Genomic DNA, 16982 nt, shown 5'->3' with positions numbered 1-16982 from the left:
ACTACAGCAGTTTTATGAAATAATGTAATAATATTGCTCAGCATTTACCTTGGAGAACAGACTCTTGTAGGTGTCTCCAACAGGTTTCTTTTACGTCGTGTAAAAACAGGAAATAGGAAACTGTTGTTTGCATTACACTCGGATGTATTTGAGTGACGGACCAGAGAAGCCAGAGTTGACAACAAGCAATATGTACTAGATATCTGTGCACCAAAGGTAATGCTCAACTGTCTAGTTTCTAAGTCAGAACGAGAGGGAACAAACTTAAACATGGCTTAAACGAGCTTCTCAATATTTTATATGGATAGATGTCTGTCCTCCAGCTAACTCGCTGAATCGGCTGCTGACCAGTAAATTAAAATGTTTAAATGTTTTGTTTCTCTGATTTGGTAGACAACTTTTTTCCTTCACGATATCTATCTTGGTTAGTTGGAGGGCAGGATTGTGTCAATCTCTGAGCGGCGGTCAAACGTGCACGTCAACTGTTTGCTCTAAACTTATGTTTGTTTCTTGAGGAGATGAAGCAGAAACAATATACAACCATGTATTAAATATTTATCACGCAAATAGTTTTGTTTAATGTGTAAACAAAACAGGAGCAATGTGTAACAATATATGAACTTGGTACTGCTAAAACGGCACAGTATTACGGTAATTCAACCGGCGGGAAATGGGCTTGTAACTCAAGCCTAATGAAAAGCAGAGAGACAGGTCTTATCTCCAATTACTCATAAGTTGAGTTACCACTGTAGTCCATTTGCCAACGTATCAATTTACTTGCTAACAAAGTGGCATGTCATATTGTTAACAGATAAAAACATTTAGAATCATTTTGTGATCATATCACTAACTGCGATTGTTGTGTTGTGCAGATGACTCAAGGACTTGTGCACAACGGGTCGACTCCAACGTTCTTACACACCGCCAACCTCCAGCAACAAAGCACCGTGGGATACATCCAGCAGCCGTCGCAATCACAGCAGCAACAGCCGCAACAAAGACAATACCAACTTTCCCAAAACCAGAATGCGAACGTTTCTGACTTCAGAAATATGCTAACGCGGTAGCATTGTGGAAACTGGTATCCAACTCTGCAGCAAAACTGACCGGAGCGGCCAGAACATTCAATGTGAAGCCGCTGCTTCACAGGACGACGATGTGTTGAAGTTGAACAACAGTAAGATGCAGCACGGAGCAGACGTGACTAAAGAATGTGGTGATGAGAGGCGGGGCCTTTCATCACCAGCCTGCGACAGGCTGAGTTGTCATCGAAACAAATGGATTCATCGCAGCTCTCATGAGGACGCCACTTTCATTTCGCACTTTGGTACCACACCCCACCCAGAAGTAGAATATTTATTTTTGTTTCTAAAGTTAATATTAAATGTTCCCACTAAATAATGGCTTCACAGTGAGATTATTTTCCTTCGCAAACCTACGCAGTAATATCAGTTCTAACTCCCCTGGGAAAAAAAGGGATTAGTGGGAATCGCAAAAGTCAACATCAACCACTAAACTTGCTGCTATGCAAGTGTAGCGTCTACAGGGGCTTCAGTGTGAAATATCATTATCTTTTTTTTTTGGCTACACCGAAATACCTGAAAGTATGTTCGTGGTCTTTAATGGAAAGCTCAATCTGCAAAATGAAGGGCTGCTTCAACACCTGTCACTGAAATGAAGAACTGAGTTCTAATACGCCCTGCAGCACCACTGTTGACTGACTTGTGAGTGGAGGTGGAGGAGGTTTATTGTGCCTTTATCCATGCTACTACTGCTACTACTACTACCATGGTGCAGTTCCATTGTTGTCTGATTACGGCTTTAAAAATCCTGCTCAGGTACATTTGGAATACAAAGTTTATATTTTCATAGATAGTAATTTATTTTTTCCCCACCAACATTTGATCAAAAACAGGGGAGATTTACATTTATTTTGGAGATTGAAAGAAAAAGAGAAATATATATATGTATAAATACTGGATGCCTTTGCAACCTTAACTTTAAAGATTTAACCCTTTTTTTGCAAAGTCTGTCACACTCAGTCATTTATTTGATGAAACCCTGATTACATTTGTTTGAAATTATGTCATGAGATTTAGATGAATTGTCTATGTTCATGCAGTCATTGAAGGGTCACCACTGGTCTTAACTTCTTGCGCCACCTCACTGAATTAAATGAATGATATCTGGGGACAATTACAGATGAATAGACTGAGACTGGATACTGTCCAAATATGTCCAGTATTGCTTGGATTTGGCTCATTAAATATTATGTGGTGGTCTAGCCAGCGTCTCTTCTCGATGGGTATGATGTGTCATTTCGACCTACTCAATGAAAAATGCCCTATGCTTAAGATGTTTTTGGCTGTATGAACCGTTCAAATCGCGGAAAGGATAAACGTTTCTTCTGGGTTCTCCGAGAGGTAATCAAGGAGGGCAAAGGAGTGCAAGATTTTACGAAACGAGTGGCCCAAACAGTTTTGTAGTCTTCACTTTACAGGCAGTAGAAGCAAAGTTAAATCATGAAATGCAACATTACCCAAGCAAAAACGATACATATTTATCTAGGAGGTTCTTGATACCAATGTCATTGACCCAGCCACACACAAAAAAGTTGTAGACCTCCTTGCTTTTCCAAGTTTACATCAATTTTGTCGTGTAGAATGGCGTTTTGAGCACCAGATAGTTCCATATTTCTGGGAACTCCACCGAAGTTTAATCCTTGATATTAATAGACCAACCTTTTTTGATAAAGTATAGGGATAGATTCCATTGCAAAGTTAGATTTTTAGAGGAAAATTTAAGACCTTTCCTTACTTAGAGAATCCACGCGCCTCTTGCTGTACAACAGCCATTCTGGTTTGGTTGACCACCACTAATTTCCACTTTCGGGAAAAAGTCACATGACGGATTACAAGCAATTCACTATTTGAGAGGTTACAAAATGTATGTCAAATTGTTGTATGTTTGTAAATCCTTATTTATCACTCTACAAAACATGCCACAAACATAGCACAAAAATACAAGGTTATTTTCAGTTAGGTTTAAATTTGCTATATTTTTGTAGTTGCATTACAAAGATAGGGGTTTGTAATATTTTTGTTGACATGCAAATGACAAATCAGCCTTAAACATATTGTGATATAATTTGGATTATAGAAATGCAAATAGGCAACATGTAGGTATGTGTATGTTTATCTATATATATATATATATATATATATATATATATATATATATATATATATATCCATCCCATTCATTTTCTACTGCTTATTCCCTTTGGGTCGCGGGGGGCGCTAGTGCCTATCTCAGCCAAGATCGGGCGGAAGGCGGGGTACACATTATCTATATATATATATAAATATAAATATATGCACACATACATATAATACATACATACATACATACATATTTACTTCAATATACATGATTTTCAATGAAATAAAGTAATGCTGTATTTACAACTAAATTGAAGGTACGCTTCATATAATGCAGATTGTTTTGTATTTTTAAAGCATATTCTACAAAAATGATGCACTAAATTAAGCATTTTCAACCATCAAAATGGCTAAATGCTTAAAATACCAATGTGATAGTAGTATTGGCAACTAGATGAAACCACACTAATCAGATCACGCTGTTCAGTATCGAGACCACTGATTGGCTCAGTCTCAGGCAGCATTACTACTGCATTAAAAGGGTGTTAAACTGACAAAAGGGTGTCATTTCATAAAGACGGTTAACGTTTTTGTATACTTTTACTGTGAAAATATTAGCTTTATAATTAAAAATTCCTACTTCGCGTGAATTCATTTATCGAGGTTATGACTGGAACTAATTAATGACTAACTGAATTGATTAACGTGGACCCCGACTTAAACAAGTTGAAAAACTTATTTGGGTGTTACCAGTTAAAATGAGGGATTATTATCTTGGTAAAGGCAAAATTTCTTGGATCTCATTACATTGTGCAACAATTGTGGCATGTTAGTGTATCTGTATAACCCATTAGAAAGATGTATGTTACAGTAGAAAAAAGCAATTTACTAATATACAACAGTATACCAAAAGTATGTGCTGAACTTCAAAGAGGGCAGCTTGAAAAAAAAATACTACAAAATTGGCTCTTAAGGTAGTATGAAATCTTCAGGCATGCAGAAATGGTGGCTGGTAAGTGTATAGTACAGAGTAGTCCAGCTTGTGTGCAATGACGATGCATCAGATAGAGATGTGAAGTATTTGAAGAAGCTGCAGTGATGAAAAGCTGCAAATTATCTGAGGCTCAAACACAGCAACAGTGTTCTCTCATTTGTCACTCACATGTACTTTTAACTATTTGGTTTTTGAATAAAACCTGAAAATCAGCTTTTACTGAGAATCCAAAACAACAGACACAATAGTTACTATGTGCAATGTTTGTTTGAGAATGTAATTTATACTGTTTCAATGTATTATAAACCACTGTACTGCGTGTGTTTATACATATATATTTACATATATATGTATACATACCAATATATAAATATGCATATGCATATATATATATATATATATATATATACACACATACATACATGTATTATAAGTATTTTATTTGTTCCAATACCCTGACATTCCATTGTGTGTGGATATTTTGTCAGAAACCATGTTCCACCCTGAAAGATTACAGAATGTAGATTTGGAATGTGTAGCTTGTTCCCCCCCCCCTCCCTTACATGTGATACAACAACCATGATAAGGAAAACTAAAGTTCACCATTATCAAGTGTATCCAAACATCAAATTGTTTTTTTGCTGGCTGAGGGAGGAGACTTAAATGCTAAGCACTGCCATAGATACACATATACGCAGTTAATGACACATACGCCAGTGGTGGTGAGGAGGCATGTGGACCTTTCAGTTACAAAGGGCCACTTATATTGTTTGCCTTACATTGATATGAACTACTACAGACTCATACAAGAGCTCCCATTACAGTAAAATTTATTAAGAGACTCGCATTATTAAACAAAAACACTCTCTCTACCTGATGTTTGGATGTAAACATTTTAGAGCCTTTGGATCATGTAAATAATCTGCTCTAAACGTTTCAAACATCTCCCCTTTCAGCATCTTGGGCTTTTTCCATTTTGTGTCAATGTTCTGGAAGATTTGTGACCATCTTCCTGATTTGTCAGGTGATGACGACGGGACTTTCATTTTTGGCGTAAGACAAATTAAGGCCAGGACCTGAGGAACACAAACCTGGTATACAAGTTAATTCTGCCGTTTCTGTGCAGAAAAACATGCATATACTGTAAATTAGAACGTACAAAAGACACTAGATTACATATTGTTTTATTTTGTATATCTCATACATTACATGTGTACGTTACATGATTTCAATATTAAAGTAATTTTGTAAGAGATAATGAAGTGTCTTATTAGAGGAGGTGAGACTTTGTGTTGGTGTTGCACAGTCGCTTGTATGTGCTTTTTCCCCTCATGTATTTACCATTGAAATAAGCTTTAAAAATATTTTTTAAATGAAAAAAAGAATTAAGTTTACAGTCTAAAAGACCTTGATATGAATTATGTTATATTAAATTGTTTATAAATCAACCTGGATTATAATTCATATTGTGAATTATATGGAAATAAATATATTTAAACATATAGCATGTATTGTGATTTTGAGCAGGAAAATTTAAGTTTGTTGACTTTGGATTTTATGACTTGTTTACATGTTTTCCCAAATGATTAACTATTTTTTTTTTTTACAGTCCTTTGTGATAATCCGACATGACATTATTAATGTTTTTTGAGGCACTACACTACTGAATAGTTGTATTTTTACAAACCATTAATGTACTAGAAAGCATGGAAAAAGCAGAATGTATTTTTCTGTTTCTAAATATTATCTAAATCCAAAACAATTAATGTATAATATATTTGTAAGCAGCTAAACAAGGAAAACCTCTGTCACTTTGTACACTTTGCTAAGGAGTACCTCCACCTCCTCTCCACCCAGGTGACAAATGTCCAAGACACACACCAAATGCATGTCCTCTAGTTCGCTCGCAGTCAGCAAGATCTCCTCTGAAAGACAAAATAAAAGGGTATTGTGGTATCAGCGTGACGATAATAGACACTGTAAATCAGTCAAGTTGAGGTGGTATTAGTAATGATGACCTGGTCTGGGACTTGTCGCCTTGCTGTTGCTGAGAGGACAGACGAATCCAGAGGAGAGACAAGACATCATGGTGTTGTCATGGCGAGCGTAAGGAAGACCTACAGCTCTTTGCTCGCTAGAGCACACAACTGGTAAAAAGGCGGCGTCAACAGCCATCATCTTGTTTATGCCTGAATAACAACATTAAAACAAGAGATTGTTAAAAATATATTCTCTGATTTTCATTCAATCCAGTGACTCACTGATGACACGACAAGATCACTAAAAAGTCAGTTTGTCAGATCTGAGCGACTCTGAATTGATCATTAAATGTTTGTCCAGTTGAGGGCTTTACTTGTTATTCCTTGGCATGTCCACACGAATACATATGTTTTTATACAGTTTAGCCTCTCATTACCGTAAAATAAAAAGTAACACCCTGTTGACATGATTGTCTTCATTTTTATTATTACAGTGAAACCTCGATTTACGAAACTTTCATACACTTTTTGATTTAGGTACACACGAATATAAATATGCTTTGCTGTACAAATCTTCTTCCAGTGTATGAACGTTTCATCCACCCGTTGTGTGCCTTGCAGCACAGCAATTTTGTGCCAGGCAGCACATCCATTGCGGGCGGGCAGCTCGATCTTTGTGCTTAGTCAGTCAGCAAAGCAGTGCTGTAGTTAGCTACTGTATTATAGTTGCTTACGAGGACAGTTCAGCTAATTGTTGTTGTTTTGACTTTATTAAATAGAAAGCTGATCCATCAACCCCTTGGTATGTTTGTTTGCTATACAGTATTAGAACTTGAATACACCTCACGGTGATGCTTGGACACGTCATCAGTGATAAACCCGAGGTCATAGGGTGTTTCGGGTCTTCAATCATCAGACACCCTCGCCAGGGCGACCCAGCCGGGGGTGATCAGACCCCGGCCTGTGTCCAAGTAGCGCACCACGGATCCCCCCTACGGATCCACAGCCACCGGGAGGCTTTTTCTGCGGCCTCAAGGATGGTCTTGGTGGCTTTTCTGGATTGCAGTCCTCTAATGCCAAGGATTCTAAACACACGCTGTAGTGAGTGACCAGCAAAACCCCTGCACCCAATTTCGACTGGTTCGCAGCGGGCTCTCCAGCCGTTACTCCGACACTCTGCAGTGAGCTCAGCGTATTTGGACCTCTTTCGCTCATTTGCTTCGTCAATCCGCTCCTCCCAGGGGACAGTCAGCTCCAGTAGCAGCACTTGCTTGGTTGACTCCGATGTTAACACCATGTCTGGCCGGAGTGACGTGGTAGCGATGTTGGCCGGTAACTTGAGTTGCCTTCCCAAGTCAACATGGAGCTACCAGTCACGAGCGGTGGCGACGAGCCCTCCTGAGAAGTTGGGCTTGCGGTTTGCCTTCTGTCCTGCTCTGATGAAGGTGATTGACTGCTTCGGGGCGGCCTGGGACTTGCTGTTATGTATTGCTGCGCAGATAGAATCCGCCAGGGCTTTTAAAACTTGTTCGTGGCGCCAGCGATACCGCCCCTCCCCTAGTGCCTTTGGGCAACAACTCAGGATGTGCTCCAAAGTGCCCCTCCTCTAGCACAGTTTGCACTCCGGAGTGTATGCTAGGCACCAGGTGTGCAGGTTGGCGGGGCATGGGAGGACATCGTACACAGACTGGATGAGAAATTTTGTGCGTAGAGGTTCAGCTCTCCAGAGCTCTACCCAGGTGAGTTTTCGAGGTTCTGCATGCTCCCACCTTGTCCACGCCACTTGTTTGGACATGCCGACCATCCGGCAGCAACGTTCTTCCTCCACCTCTGCACGGATCTCCTCCTGGACCAGTTGGCGCTTCTCCTTGCCACGGGCCTGGTCAAAGCGTGGTTTTGGAAAGCTGCCGAGGCCTGCCCTCCCCCTTGCCACAGTACCCAGCAAGGTTTTGTGCCTCAGCCGCGCCTCTGCTCTGCTTACGGCTTCTTGTGCCTGCCACTTCCTCCCGGTCTTAACAATGATTCCTGCCGAAGCGACCTTTGCTATACAGTATTCAGTACTATATAATGCCTTACATTGTTTTCAAAGTGTACAAACGTTTACTAAAATATGGACTTGTCGACAACCCATTATTGTTTACACTGTTTTTTATGAAGAGATTTCCTTTAACATACAAACTGTTCTATTTACAAACACTGTTCAATGACCAATTAAATTTGTAAAATGAGGTTTCACCAAACTATTTGACTCAAGCCTGAATTTAATTAGATGAATACATGTCAAACACATTATTCATGTTTACATTGTTTCTGATAGTTAAAGGTTCTTCAACATACAAACTTCTATATTTATAAAGTGTTCAAGAACCAAGTAAATTTGTAAAACGAGATTCCACCACACGATTTGACTCAAGCCTGAATTTAATGAAATGCATGTTTTTCAGTAATATGAATGATTACATCTGAAACACATTATTGTTTACATTGTTTCTTATGGATAAATGTTGCTTAACATCAAACTTTTCTATATTTACGAAGTGTTCACAAACCAATTAAATTCGTAAAACCAGTTTCCATCGAATGACTTGACTCAAGCCTGAATTTAATTACCGTAGATGCAAGTTTTTGTATAATACGAACACATGTGAAACACTTTGTTTTATAATTTGTTATCAGTGCAAATAAACAAAATAAAATAAGCAAAGGTTTTTTCCCTGCTGATTACCCCTTTCTTTTTTTTTTTTTTAAACCTGGTCGGGGGAAAAACGCCACACCCTTGGCCTCAAAAGGCTGAAGCGAGTACCATTACACCAGCAGCGATTACCGGGAGGTGAATTCTGACAATATATATAGCTGCTGACAGGGCAGGAAAAGGCTAAAATGTCGGAGCTGTTTTAAAGTCCATTCTCTGAGCAACAGGAAGCCAGTGCAAGTGACCTGAGCACTTTTTTTTAGTAACCAGCAAGCACAGTACAGTTAGTAAAACAACTGTGTTTTTATTACTTTTATTTTTATTACCGACGTCCCACTGGGTCATCATTGTCACCGACGTCCCACTGGGTGTGAGTTTTCCTTGCCCTTATGTGGACCTACCGAGGATGTCGTAGTGGTTTGTGTTGTGGTTTGTGCAGCCCTTTGAGACACTAGTTATTTAGGGCTGTATATGTAAGTAAACATTGATTGATTGATTGATTGGACTAATATGGTTGGAGTCAGGATTTGAGCAGCAGAATTTGATGTACTGCAGCTTCTTTACAGCTGTTTTAGAGAGCCCAGTGAGAAGGCCATAACATGGGTCCAACGTGCTGCGGACAAAGACATGGATTAGTCTTTATAAGTCTGATTCAGACATTATTCCTCTGATTTTGGCAATGTTTTAGGTGGTATAGGGTGCTGATTGTGACCTAAGCCGGGTCCATTATTACCATACTTGCCAACCTTGAGACCTCCGATTTTGGGAGGTGGGGGGCGTGGTCGGGGATGGGGCGGAGGCATGGTTGGGGCAGGGGGCATGGTTAAGAGGGAAGGGGTGTATTTACAGCTACATATATATATATATATATATATATGTATGAAATACTTGACTTTCAGCGAATTCTAGCTATATATATTTATTTTATTATATATATAAATAAAAGAAATTGTTGAATTTCAGACGGCATCTATCAAATACACAGTAATAAAAACACAGTTGTTTTACTAACTGTACTGTGCTTACTGGTTACTAAAAAAAAACAAAAAACCTTACCTTTCACTATTTGAGTAACCTTTGTTCTGCCATTTGCGAACTGGCGAGCGATCTCCGAATCCGGGAACATATTCTTCACGGATTTGTTGTAGACATCCGCAAATGAAAACGGGATGTTGCTTCCAGCTATCAGCATAGCCATCTTTGACTCAGCATAAGTTACACCATCGGGTCTCAATTTTGTGAGGTGGCCCATAATACTGGGTTGTGAACGATGCTGCGCTGCGGGCGCTTTGTGCTTCGCTGACCTTTCATGACTGAGTATATCCGTTCGGCCACCGTGTTCAATGGAGAAGTCTGTTCTACAAAATTTACAGGCAACATACCACTTCCCCTTCAAACTCTTCTGGATAAACTGAAATTCTTGTTTCCATTCGTTTTGGAAATAGCAAGCGCATTTCTTCATTTTGCTCGTCGACGGTGTAATATATTGGGTTGGAGTCAATAACCAGGCGAGGTGATGAAGTTACGTCTCTTTACTGTGGGCTCTTTACTGTGCCCAAAAAGCAACCCCATAACGCTATAGCCAACATTCACCAGGAGATGGCAACAGACAACATAGGTCACTCTATTACAGACGGCGTCGCCATGGCTGTAACTTCCTCGTTCTTCTGCTTCGTCTCCTTGTGTGTGCAGTTTTTTATTAAAATCCGTAGATGTTGTAACGTGATTGGGCAGGCAAGCTGTTTATATAGTGGGAAAGCGGACATGAAAACAGGCTGTCCCCACTCAGGTCCGCATGGAGCTGGAGGGTGCGTGGCCTCCGGCTCCGACTGAATTTCAGGAGATTTTCGGGAGAAAATTTCTTCCGGTAGGTTTTTGGGAGAGGCGCTGAATTTCGGGAAAATCCGGGAGGGTTGGCAAGTATGATTATTACCCCCAGATTTCTAACCCGATTATTAGTTTTCAGGGAGAGAATCTCAAGGTGACTAATAATGGTTTGCTTCTGAGAGCTAAAGTCAATATTTGTAGTTTTGTCTGAGTTTAGCTGAAGAAATATTTGTTGCATCTACACAGTTCGATGCAGTGACAAAGTAAATCAACAGATCGCTGTTCACCTGCTGTTAGAGACACATAGATCGGAGAATCATCTGTATAGTTGTGGTAGGACACATTGAAGTTGAGTATTAGTTGACCTAATGGCAGCATGTTCAAGAGTAACAATACGGTTCCCAGAATTGAACCCTGAGAAATCCCACAGGTATAGCCATTTGGTCAGAGAGGCATTACCAATTCCAACAAAGTATGTGCTGGGATTGAGATAGGACTTGAACCAGTAAAGAGCAGAACCTAGGGCAGGGCAATTGTATGATCGTGATCGTTGATCGCAATTAATTTGAGTTTGATCACGGTGATCCGCTGTAAGCATATTTACTTGATCAAAAATGGCAGATATTGTTAACTAGATGAGCGTATAGTGGTAACAAACACCCTTAGAAATCTAGTGAGCAACTCATCAAGGCAGCATGTTAATGTATTCAGAAAGCGGATGATCTCTTTAACTGTTTGTCAGTGACAGGAATGGAAAGTGCTAGCTCTAGTTGTCTAGTTGGCTGCAGAGTAGCTATTTGATTTCCAGGAATTATTGCATTTTTTTGCCTTTAATTTTAGCATTATATAATACTTGTTCCACTCTGATGTAAAAATGAGTTCTATTGGAAGTGAAACCGGAAGGTTTGTTCATCTGTTTACTGCAGCAAACAGGACACAAGATCTTACTACAGTTTGTGATGACTACAGAGAAATATTATTCCCTTGTTCTACCAAAGTCTGGTTGAACATATTTAACTTTTCTTTGTAAATCTCAATGAGCTTTCATTTGCGCTATTTCTATTCGACTTTTCGGCACTCCCCTTTCTGTGCCCAGACAGAATCTTTAATTCTCAATGGCTCTGGTTTTGTCATGTCTCAAACACATAGTTTAAGTGAGGTGGGTTAGTTTTAATCATAAATGTATTTTTGTTGTTTTTGTGAAGCCATATCTCAGTTAAAAACATAACATTGAGATTGTATGAGGAAATACAATTATTGGCAATTTTTTTTTCTGATTTTGTGCAATCAAAGCAAACATTTTCTAAATCAAATTATTGCGTGTATAAGATTAAGAAGGTAGAGGACAAATATTTTGGCTCTTGCAGTTTCACAGGATAATTTGCTTTGCTGCCTTCTTGTAGAACGTGTCTGTGGGTGAGCAGTCAGAGTCAGAAGTGATGGAATTTTCACGTGAGTTCCTGAAAAGTATTATTTTAAAGTTTTTTCTGCTGTTTCTTTCTGCTTCTGTTGTCAAATATTTATTTTGTAACCGTCTTTTTTGGCGAATAATTATGACACTTATCGCTTTTTGATGACATTCTGGTCGGAGAGATGCGACCTGAGCGCGGAAGCGTTGACATTGAGGACAAATCGCATAAATATTCAATTTATATCCACACACGAAAAAAGGCCTGGATCGGATATAAAACATTTGGAATTGCACTGTTCACATAGACACGAAAAAATAACATGCAGGTCGCGTGTAGGCAAAAAAAAAAAACGGAACTGACCAGCAGTGTGATTAAGGCTAAATATTTCTCTAATCAGATAATCTGTCTGTTTTCTTACTGTCTCTTAACTAATCTTTGTGAAAGATATGATATTGTGTACAGCGAATCACATTTATTGGCCAAGAATTTGACTTGGTAAAATGTGCTCTCTTTGTTCAATGCAATTACGCTTATAACATGCGAACAAACAGTTATTTAACTGTTTCCAATGTGTAAAAGCACTAAAGCTTGTTTTGATTTTTCTGGATGGGAACTATTTATAAAAGTTTTTTCTTTTTCTTTTTTTAACGATATACTTATTAAAACACAACCCTCTAAAAATTATTGCAAAATATTCTATATCTTATGTCTATCTATGGTAAAAACAATTCATATAGTTCAACAGGCAGCAAGTGTTTGAAAGTCAGAATACATCAAAAAGCAAGGTATTGTCAAAGCACTTTGAGTACCTTGATGGTAGAAAAGCGCTATATAAGTACAAAACCCAAAACCAGTGAAGTTGGCACGTTGTGTAAATAAAAACAGAATACAATGATTTGTATATCCTTTTCAACTTATATTCAATTGTATACACTGCAGAGACAAGATACTTAATGTTCAAACTGCTACACTTTGTTACTTTCTGCAAATATTAGCTCACTTGGAATTTGATGCCTGCAACATGTTTCAAAAAAGTTGGCACAAGTGGCAAAAAAGACTGAGGAAGTTAATGAATGCTCATCAAACACTTATCTGGAACATCCCACAGGTGAACAGGCTAATTTGGAACAGGTGGATGCCATGATTGGGTATAAAAGCAGCTTCCATGAAATTCTCAGTTGTTCACAATCAAGGATGGGGCAAGAGTCACAACTTTGTGAACAAATGCTTGAGCAAATTGTCGAACAGTTAAAGAACAACATTTCTCAACGAGCTACTGCAAGGAATTTAGGGATTCCACCATCTACTGTCCATAATATCATCAAAATGTTCAAAGAATCTGAAGAAATAACTGGACATAAGCGGCAAGGCTGAAAACCAACATTAAATGCATGTGACCTTCAATCCCTCAGGCGGTACTGGATCAAAAACCGACATCAGTGTGTAAAACATATGACCACATGGGCTCAGGAACACTTCAGAAAACCACTGTCAGTAACTACAGTTGGTCGCTACATCTGTAAGTGAAAGCTAAAACTCTACTATGCAAAGCAAAAGCCATTTATCAACAACACCCAGAGATGCCGCCAGCTTCGCTGGGCTCGAGCTCATCTAAGATGGACAGATGCAAAAAGGAAAAGTGTTCTGTGGTCTGACAGTTCACATTTTAAATTGCTTTTGGAAACTGTGGACGTCGTGTCCTCTGGACCAAAGAAGAAAATAACCATTCGGGCTGTTATTGGCGCAAATTTCAAAAGCCAGCATCTGTGATGTTACGGGGGTGTGTCAGTCAACATATGTTGCTATCTAAGCAACCTCTTTTTCATGGACGCCGCCTGCGTATGACAATGCCAAGCTACATTCTGCATGTGTTACAACAGTGTGGCGCATAGTAAGAGTGCGGGTACTACACTTGCCTGCCTGCAGTCCAGACCTGTCTCTCATTAAAAATGTGTGGTGCACTATAAAGCGTAAAATACAACAACGGAGACCCAAAACTGATGAACAACTTAAGCTGTACATCAAGAAAGAATGGGAAATAATTCCACTTGAAAAGCTTCAAAAATTGTTCTCATCACTTCCCAAACATTTACTGAGTGTTGATGAAATGAAAGGCCATGTAACACAGTGGGAAAATGCTCCTGTGCCAACTAAATTCGAACATTAAATAGCTTGTTTTTGCAGTATATTCAATTGAATATAGATTGACAAAAGATTTGCAAATCATTGTATTCTGTTTTTATTTACAGTTTTCACAACATGCCAACTTCACTGGTTTTGTATAACTCATTTACCATTTTCTAACATACTGTAAGTTTTACCTAGTATGGTTACTTTGTAGTATCCTAGTTCAACAGCAGAGGGGACAGTGTTGGCTGATTGCTCGGGTGTCCACTGCATGGGGTGAAGGTTGCTCCAACTCAGGAGAGAGTTTTTCTCTTCAAAGGTGAACCTCCGAGAAATACTGTTCTGATAAAGAACTTCGTGACATAGATGTTCAGAGACTTCTTGGAGTTGCCTCGACCACCCGCTGCTCTCCCAGGATAAGACATGGCAGCCTGGTGGAACCAAACATGCGTAAGAGCACTTCTGTGAAAAACAGCGTGACACTAGGGACAATCCACCTTCAATTTGGGGATGCGCGCTCGGTTCCCCTGATGGGGACTCTCCTTCTTCTTCTGGCTCTCCTACTTCTTTATTTTCTTGTAGGACTGCCCTGTAAGGCAGAAACATCTTTGCTGAGGATGGTTCAAGGGAGTAGCTTGTGAACTGTTGCATCTTACCATTTTGCCAGCACACTGAATGCGTTTTTAGCATTATTGAATAAACTATGCCATCACTTATTTGTGTTCAGAACAAAATTTGGATTTTAAATGTGGTGGTGGTGGTGGTGTACTCAATTGCTTTGAGTACAGGAGGCGTGGTTGGCGTGATACATACATATTAAAATATATACATATATCTACACACCCACGTATGTACACACACACACAGACACACATACACATATATATATATATATATATATATATATATATATATATATATATATATATATATATATATATATATATATATATACATATATATATATATATATATATATACACATATATATATATATATATATATATACATATATATATATATATATATATATATATACACATATATAAGGGCTGCGAATCTTTGGGTGTCCAACGATTCGATAAATATCAATTCTTGGGGTCCATCCATCCATCCATCCATCATCTTCCGCTTATCCGAGGTCGGGTCGCGGGGGAAACAGCCTAAGCAGGGAAACCCAGACTTCCCTCTCCCCAGCCACTTTGTCTAGCTCTTCCCGGGGGATCCTGAGGCGTTCCCAGACCAGCCGGGAGACATAGTCTTCCCAACGTGTCCTGGGTCTTCCCCGTGGCCTCCTACCGGTTGTACGTGCCCTAAACACCTCCCTAGGGAGGCGTTCGGGTGGCATCCTGACCAGATGCCCTTACCACCTCATCTGGCTCCTCTCGATGTGAAGGAGCAGTGGCTTTACTTTGAGTTCCTCCCGGTTGGCAGAGCTTCTCACCCTATCTCTAAGGGAGAGCCCCGCCACACGGCGGAGGAAACTCATTTCGGCCGCTTGTACCCGTGATATTATCCTTTCGGTCATGACCCAAAGCTCATGACCATAGGTGAGGATGGGAACGTAGATCGACAGGTAAATTGAGAGCTTTGCCTTCCGGCTCAGCTCCTTCTTCACCACAACGGATCGGTACAACGTCCGCATTACTGAATACGCCGCACCAATCCGCCTGTCGATCTCACGATCCACTCTTCCCTCACTCGTGAACAAGACTCCTAGGCACTTGAACTCCTCCACTTGGGGCAGGGTCTCCTCCCCAACCCGGAGATGGCATTCCACCCTTTTCCGGACGAGAACCATGGACTCGGACTTGGAGGTGCTGATTCTCATTCCGGTCGCTTCACACTCGGCTGCGAACCGATCCAGCGAGAGCTGAAGATCCCGGTCAGATGAAGCCATCAGGACCACATCATCTGCAAAAAGCAGAGACCTAATCCTGCGGTTACCAAACCGGAACCCCTCAACGCCTTGACTGCGCCTAGAAAATATGTCCATAAAAGTTATGAACAGAATCGGTGACAAAGGACAGCCTTGGCGGAGTCCAACCCTCACTGGAAATGTGTTCGACTTACTGCCGGCAATGCGGACCAAGCTCTGGCACTGATCGTACAGTGAACGGACCGCCACAATAAGACAGTCCGATACCCCATACTCTCTGAGCACTCCCCACAGGACTTCCCGAGGGACACGGTCGAATGCCTTCTCCAAGTCCACAAAGCACATGTAAACTAGTTGGGCAAACTCCCATGCACCATCAAGAACCCTGCCGAGAGTATAGAGCTGGTCCACAGTTCCACGACCAGGACGAAAACCACACTGTTCCTCCTGAATCCGAGGTTCGACTATCCGGCGTAGCCTCCTCTCCAGTACACCTGAATAAACCTTACCGGGAAGGCTGAGGAGTGTGATCCCACGATAGTTGGAACACACCCTCCGGTCCCCCTTCTTAAAGAGAGGAACCACCACCCCGGTCTGCCAATCCAGAGGTACCGCCCCCGATGTCCACGCGATGCTGCAAAGTCTTGTCAACCAAGACAGCCCCACAGCATCCAGAGCCTTAAGGAATTCCGGGCGGGTCTCATCCACCCCTGGGGCCTTGCCACCGAGGAGCTTTTTAACTACCTCAGCGACCTCAGCCCCAGAAATAGGAGAGTCCACCACAGATTCCCCACGCACTGCTTCCTCATAGGAAGACGTGTTGGTGGGATTGAGGAGGTCTTCGAAGTATTGCTTCCACCTATCCACAACATCCGCACCATACACGGTGTTGATAGTGCACTGCTTCCCCT

The 16982-nt window shown here is 40.5% G+C and overlaps 2 protein-coding genes across 11 annotated transcripts in view; one reads left to right on the top strand and one right to left on the bottom strand.

Moving 5' to 3' along the window:
• Positions 1-5495, top strand: part of LOC133550663 (neuronal PAS domain-containing protein 2-like) — a 126929-nt gene extending 121434 nt beyond the window's left edge. For all 9 annotated transcript variants that reach the window (XM_061896600.1, XM_061896603.1, XM_061896602.1 and 6 more), the window contains one exon: positions 873-5495. In XM_061896600.1, coding sequence (XP_061752584.1) covers positions 873-1067 — 195 coding nt within the window. In that variant the 3' untranslated portion in view covers positions 1068-5495. The remainder of the gene's footprint in view (positions 1-872) is intronic.
• Positions 5323-16982, bottom strand: part of LOC133550664 (RPA-related protein RADX-like) — a 42488-nt gene continuing 30828 nt past the window's right edge. The window contains exons 11-14 of one of the 2 annotated variants that reach the window (XM_061896607.1): positions 14711-14781; positions 14387-14623; positions 6174-6344; positions 5323-6080 (exon numbers count right to left, since the gene is read on the bottom strand). In XM_061896607.1, the coding sequence (XP_061752591.1) occupies positions 5944-6080; positions 6174-6344; positions 14387-14623; positions 14711-14781 (616 nt within the window). In that variant the 3' untranslated portion in view covers positions 5323-5943. Of the gene's footprint in view, positions 6081-6173; positions 6345-14386; positions 14624-14689; positions 14782-16982 lie in introns of both variants that reach the window. The other variant, XM_061896606.1, reaches the window with a different exon arrangement.

The sequence above is a fragment of the Nerophis ophidion genome, linkage group LG04 (assembly GCF_033978795.1).
Source record: "Nerophis ophidion isolate RoL-2023_Sa linkage group LG04, RoL_Noph_v1.0, whole genome shotgun sequence".
Lineage (NCBI taxonomy): Eukaryota > Metazoa > Chordata > Actinopteri > Syngnathiformes > Syngnathidae > Nerophis > Nerophis ophidion.
Note: the sequence above shows the minus strand (reverse complement) of the source record. Positions and strands in the feature narration are given on the sequence as shown.